The 7,182-nt window shown below is 39.5% G+C and overlaps 1 protein-coding gene across 1 annotated transcript; it reads left to right on the forward strand.

Moving 5' to 3' along the window:
* Positions 1-6,031, forward strand: fezf1 (FEZ family zinc finger 1). Its single transcript, XM_066669826.1, has 4 exons — positions 1-660; positions 1,959-2,093; positions 3,428-3,560; positions 4,232-6,031. Exons 1-4 carry the CDS (start codon positions 1-3, stop codon positions 4,483-4,485), a joined length of 1,182 nt encoding a protein of 393 aa, XP_066525923.1. The 3' UTR covers positions 4,486-6,031.
* The last annotated feature ends 1,151 nt before the right edge of the window (positions 6,032-7,182 follow it).

Genomic DNA, 7,182 nt, shown 5'->3' on the forward strand with positions numbered 1-7,182 from the left:
ATGGACGGCGCGCGCTTCTCCTCAGCAGGAGCCCCAGCGCTGTCGCGCGGCTCCGCGAGCTCCATCGCCGCCGTGAAGCCGCTGGCCTTCTCCATCGAGCGGATCATGGCGCGGAGTCCCGAGCCGCGCTCCGTGCCGCTGTTCCCGGCGCGCGCCTCTCCACCGGCCCTACGCTGCGTGTTGCCGCTGGTGCCGCTCGCCTACGAGGCCGCGCATGGACTCGAGCTCGGCAACGGCGGCGGGAGCGCGCTGCACGCAAATCCAACGCACACGTTCTCTCACCACCAGCAGCACGTGCACGCGCACGGTGCGCACGTGCACGCGCACGGCGGCAACGGCCACGAGCTGCTGGGCTACAAGCACGAGCACGGTCAATACAAGCTGTTCCGGCCGCGTGCGCTGAGCCCGGCCGCGGCGCACGCCCTGCACGGCGGGTGTGCTCCTACGTCGGCGGCGGCAGCGGCGGGGCTCCTCGCGCTGCACCCCGTGGCCTCGTACTTTCTGAACGCGCCGCTGCAGAAGGCCGCGTGGGCGGAGAAGGCGCGCGCCGGAGCCGAGAGTGCACACATCCTCACGGAGAAACTCCTGAAGAGCTCGGCCAAGATCGGCGGCGCGCAGCACAGCAAACCCAAAGTGTTCACGTGCGAAGTTTGCGGCAAGGTACGACACACACACAACTGCATCAGGAGAGTGAAGTGAGATTTAGCGAGACTCCAGAAAAGAACAGTTCCAAAAAGTTCCCTTCCACATTTTAACTGAACACAAGAGATTAATCCTCAATGACTTCGTGTGATAAGAAGCAGTCTCATTTAATCCATGTTTATTTAAACCGAATATATATTTTGAATATCCAAACCTCAAACATTTAAGAAACCTCAAATTTATCAGTGTAATATTTTAAAAATAGCGAATGATAAATAAAACATGTTATTTTCTCTATTTAATAATAACAATCCGACGTCAACATCAGGTGTATGACTACATACAAACAAACGTAATGGCTTTAGTGTTTTATTCGGTTGAAATAAACAGCTATTTTGACTGAACCAGTTATTCATTCAGAGGATTTAATTAAAAATGAAAAACCATGGCTCGGTTTCTCAAACCATCCAATAGACCGAGAATAAACACTCTCCCATGACGGACTTCAAGAATTTGGGTCCATTTCTGTCGCTTGTGGCCTCTTGTGGTGAATTTATTACAAAATGATATACTACACCCGACACGTAATAACTAACACACCAGCTCGTTTCACTGCATTCAGGTTAACTCTGACAATGAGACGTCGCATCAGTCCGAGGGTCGGTTGCAGCGAGATTACAGCAGCCCAGTTGCTTAAAACAAGTCGTATTTAGTGTAATAAATTCAAGTTCGTTTAAGACTCAGATGAAGATTTATTCTTACACGGGTTGCAGAACATTAAAGGCCTTAAAAAATCAAGCAGCGGTTAACAGCGTTCAGAATGTTCCCATACTGATCGCAACATTAACAGAAATGTAAATAACAAATTGTCACAAATGTAGAGCTCTGTTGTCGCTGAAAACTGTATTTGTGGAAAAAAATATTTAATGAGCCGATTTGTCATTCACCAAAATTAAAAACAGATACTAAAATAGATCAAAGTTTTAATGTTATATTTTATCCTAGGTTTTATCTTTATATGATCATTGACGTTATACTTTACACATAACTTTACAAATTACATTTATTAAGGCGTTTGTTTATTAAGGGAAATTGTATTCATTTGTATTCAGCGGTAATTAATTCTACATTTATGTATTTGTATTGTATTTATTTGTCGTGGAATAAATTGAGAGATGCTTGTGAATGTGTGTTTATGTTTTTATATACTTTGATGGTTGATCTCTCTCTCTCTCTCTCTCTCTCTCACACACACACACACACACACACACACGCACGCACACACACGCTCTCCTTCTGTGTGTGTGTGTATACAGGTGTTTAACGCGCATTATAATCTGACACGGCACATGCCCGTACACACCGGCGCCAGACCCTTCGTGTGTAAAGTTTGCGGAAAAGGATTCAGACAGGCGAGCACTCTGTGCAGACACAAGATCATACACACTCAGGTAATACACCGCATCCTATCACACTCACTGCAACAGAATATGGACTGCAAAATACTACAGGTTAATTACCCATAGTATATAAACGTATACGTAAATCTATCACTATAACGGTCATAACGTTTATAAAATAGTAATTACTATTATTGTTGTTGCTGTTACACTCATTCATACTTCCCTACCGCATTCTATCTGCATTGTAGTAACACTGTAACAATACTGAAATATTTATTAATATTACAAACGAAATAAAACACCTAGACATTGCAGCATTCTGCCACTATTAATGACCACTTTAATAACTCAGTATAGTAACACACAATACTGCAGTTATTATTTCACACAAGATGTCACTATTGCAGTCTGTCTTTGTCATTCTCTCACTGTCACTGAACACTGCAATAACTTTGTAATAATACTGCGGGTATTGTTTCTATCATGATTGTTATTATTATGATTACTATTATTAAAAATATTATGTTATTGCAAAATTTGATTTAATAAAGCTGTACTCCACTTTACACTTTATTACAAAAAACGACTCCACACACACACTGACCACTAAAATAACAATACTGCTTTTGTTATTATTGATGTTGGTGTTTTTGTTTATATTTTATTATTGTATACCTTCCATTATAATACCACAATTACCACTGAATAATGAACATAAACATTTCGAATGATTACTTAATTATGTGTATAATTAATATTATTTTAACGTGCCGTCAAAATTATTGATACAAAAATAATGTTGTTATTATTATTATTATTATTATTATTATTACTATGGAGGTATGCTGTTTTTCACTGATGTTGTTTAATACGTTATAGTCAAAATGTATTCGGTCACACGGTGGATTTGAAGCCTCGATAAATACAGAAGGAAATCGGCTTTCAAATGTTCTTTTTACTGAGCTTTAAAATGACTGAGCTATAGGTTAAGTTTGGACAGATCGGTTATTTACCTCTTCGAGTTAACGTGTTTTATATTTCTTATCGCCGTGTTTTTATACAATGGACATTTATTTTGATGGTTCCGTTTAAACAAATGGGTTTAATGTTAAAGGTATAATAACTGTCCCGCTGACTCCACGCGCTGAATAGTCCTCATTAGGAGCTCCATCAGCTTCATATGAGCACAGAACACTTCGCCAACAAAACCCCTGTCGTTCATTTGCTTTCTGAGGAACTGTGCTGTTGGATTGTGATGTATTCCTGAGTAATCGGCGTTCACTGGAATAAAGACATTTTTTTCGGCCCTAACGTTATCAGTACACTTACCGAGTGTTCTTATCTTTATATGTGTGTGTGTGTGTGTGTGTGTGTGTGTACAGGAAAAGCCTCATAAATGCACTCAGTGCGGGAAAGCGTTTAACCGGAGCTCCACGCTCAACACGCACGCGCGCATCCACGCGGGATACAAACCGTTCGTGTGTGAATTCTGCGGGAAGGGGTTTCACCAAAAAGGTACCCGCCTACAACTACACAGAGAAACCTGGCAGCGGCTCATAACCACATGTATGAAGAGTTGACTCCTATAAAATGCCTAACAGGAAGTTAAAAGCTGAAATAATTACATATTCACTGTCACCCGCTAGTTTTAACGCTACTTTTGGCTAAGAATTTGACCTAGTGATTTAGATATTTCCGGGATGGAGATAATGAAGCTGGGTGATATAAAACACTCACAGTGACCCGCATACTGCAGCTTTAAAAATAACTGCGCTAGGCCCTAGAGAGAGAGAGAGAGAGAGAGGATTGAATTGAAATGCAATTTTCTTTTTGAATGATTAGCTCAGAAGTTCTATACTCTATTTTCCTCTGTCGAGAACCGTACAGGACTTTTATTTTTAAGACCTGATTCACGCATGACCAAATCTACTACTGAAACATTTTAGTAATAATTTTTAATATATGAGTGAATAAAAAAAACTATCTACAATTATTATTGATATAATTACATATTAATGTTTTTGTAATATTATTAAATATACTAATTAAATATTGAGATATTTTAAATGATGTTACATTTTTCTGGCGGAAATAACTGTTTTGATCCTTCATTGTTACTCTCATGTATTTGACACTGAAGGCATCTCTCTCTCTCTCTCTCTCTCTCTCTCTCTCTCATTGTTTAGGTAACTACAAAAACCACAAGTTAACACACAGTGGAGAAAAACAGTTTAAGTGCAATATTTGCAACAAGGCCTTCCACCAGGTGTACAACCTCACATTCCACATGCACACGCACAACGACAAGAAGCCCTTCACCTGCCCCACCTGTGGCAAGGGCTTCTGCAGGAACTTTGACCTGAAAAAACACATCCGGAAACTGCACGATGTATCTCCAGGACCCCCTTCACCGCCTACCCCCACTGACCACACGCAGTGAGCCACAGCACTGACCCACAGCACTGACCAGAGCAAGGACCTACTGCAGCAAATACTGTGTTAGAAACTGCAGCACACACTGAAGCAGATACTGCATAAGATACTTTGATGCATTCTGCAGCAAAAAATAAATAAATAAATAAATACTGCAAATTCACATCACCTCTGCATCAGATTCTGCAGCAGACAGTGTATCAGGCACTGAAGCAAAAACACTGGATTAGATACTGCAGCAGAAAAACCGCATTAGGCTCTGGCCCAAATACGACATCATAAACTGCTGCACATACTGCAAAAACACTGCATCAGATACTGCAAATCATATTGCAACTAGCACTGCATCTTTTACAGCAGCACATACTGAATCAGGTACTTCAACCTGCATCAGAAAACACATTGCATTAGATACTGCAGCACATACTATATCAATTACTGCAGCACACAGTGCATCAGATACTTCATAAGATACAGAATCAGATTATATATACAAATAGCTTATTGTCGCTGTCTGATAAAAACATATATCTCCATTTTTGTTGATTTTTAGTTTCCTACATCTTTTGAACACAGCAGCTGTCCTTCACACCGAATGATGAATGGACAAATAAAAATGCTAAAGAACTTGGAATAAAATCTTTTTACATGGACTTCCACTGGAAGTTAAGAAGTTTTTTTTCCTTCTCCTGTAAAGTTACTATTTTGGGAAATACATGTTTTTCATTAGCAGCGACAATACTGCAATACTGCAGCATATTTGGCATCATATCAAATATTGCAACACATGCTGCATCATCTTCTGCAAGACTTTTTTCTGATGCGTTATCAGAAAGAGTAGCTGCTGTACTGCATCAGACAGTCCAACACACAGTGCAACACATACACAATCAGAACTGTATCAGATACTGCATCACATACTGCAAGACATACTGCACTTGAGCACATACCGCATCAGATACTGTATCAGACTGCAAGCCAAGTGTTCAGAATAAATGTGCCAAAATGGAGTTCTTTCAACCGATGCCACAGAAGATACTTTTAATGGATGGTTCTTTGAAGAACCATTTTTGACAACAAAACCTTTTAAAAAATATAAAAAAAAAACTTCTTGCATTCAATGCAATGAGGACCTTTATTTGTAGGATTTACTTTCATCCAGCATGCAGGCCTGATTCACCACAACCAAACATCTTGAGCAACCACTGCTTTCGTTTCTTGTTCTTTCTCTTTTTATGGAGACTTGTCTGTGAAAAAATGAGGACCTTATTTTCACTCTCAGGGTATTTACTATGTCACTATGTTGTAAAATAGACTTTTTATTTATTTGAAAATGCAATGCTGTCATTAAATTAAAAAGAGAGTGAGATCGGTATAGAGATAAATAATAACTGTGTACATTTCTGCATTTTTGTACAAAGTGTTTCTTATTTATAGTCCCTCATTCTTTGCTGTTTCCAAGATTTTTTTTTGTCAATGTTGATGTTAAATCAGTGTGAATTATGCAAGGGTTTTGTTGTAAACAATGACCACTGACATCAGATTTCTCATTAAAATGATAGACTATAAATCACTATAATGAGGGGAGATACAATACAAAATAAAAATATGTTTTATGTTATTAGCGTGTTATTTGCTTTGCGTGCTGCTGTATAAAGGCTGTGTAAAGCCCACTGATGGAAAAATGGGACTGGTGCCTAATGAGAAAATGAACCATAATTAGAGAATGGAGATAAAGAGTGTGGATGGATGGTTGCTGGGGGGGTTGGAGTAGGATGGGCTGGGGTGGGGTGAAGACCACCATGTCTCAGCGCTATGTGCGAGAAGGGGGCCCGTTACCCCATGTATACATTAAAACGCTGTGAATTATATCTTGTTCTAGAGGAGAGACAAATGCAGCAGCGGGAAGAACCGACCCTGAATTAAGGTCTATGCAATGCCAATCATTCGTTACTGTGACTCGAGCAATGTTTGAGTTCAGCCCTTTTTAAATAAACCGATTTTAAACTGATTTCTGCCACTTACTCAGTCATGTCGGTGATGATTGGGATAATGACTTTCAACTTCATGTCGCAAATTATGCTTATTGCGTGATTATATCGCACTGGGGCACAGTGCGCGAGCTGGTGAAGTCATTACGAATAAAAAGCCTATTCCTCAGTAATAAGTGCACGCCTTCATCTTTAATAGCCATATATATCTCAAACTGAATTCATATGTTCCTTGAGCTTAGCGGAATATCTCAATTTTTTAAAAAGAGGATCCATCCTTAAAGGTCCACTGCGGGCGTTTTTAGGGAGGGAACATTTTACTAAATAGAAATATAAACGGGTTTATTTTATTTTATTATTTTATTATTATTTAATAGTATTTCCTTTTGGTTTGAATTTTATTTTTAGGCAAAATATATTCAATATAATTCATTTTAACTGTAAAAAAAATCCCGTATTTTTACAACAGTTTACAGGCTGCTCGTCTACAAGTGATGTATACTGTTCGGCAGTTTACAGTAATCTACAGTTATTTTATAATATTAATTTAATGAGTCAGAGCCTAAGATCCTCACTCCAGCAAAACCGAAGACGACTTCATCTGCACTGCTGTAGCTACAGCGCCTCCTACAACAACAGTAGATGGAGTCATTCACTAAACCTCTTATGTAAACATCCTCAGAGATATGCTAATCTATTTCATGGTTACTTTC

Source organism: Hoplias malabaricus, chromosome 4 (genome assembly GCF_029633855.1).
Source record: "Hoplias malabaricus isolate fHopMal1 chromosome 4, fHopMal1.hap1, whole genome shotgun sequence".
NCBI classification, from domain to species: domain Eukaryota; kingdom Metazoa; phylum Chordata; class Actinopteri; order Characiformes; family Erythrinidae; genus Hoplias; species Hoplias malabaricus.

Coding starts and splice junctions, on each gene's coding strand:
- fezf1 (XM_066669826.1), top strand. CDS start 1: ATGGACGGCGCGCGCTTCTCCTCAGCAGGAGCCCCAGCGCTGTCGCGC. Junction 2,094..3,427: donor ACAAGATCATACACACTCAG/GTAATACACCGC, acceptor GTGTGTGTACAG/GAAAAGCCTCATAAATGCAC. Junction 3,561..4,231: donor GAAGGGGTTTCACCAAAAAG/GTACCCGCCTAC, acceptor CTCATTGTTTAG/GTAACTACAAAAACCACAAG.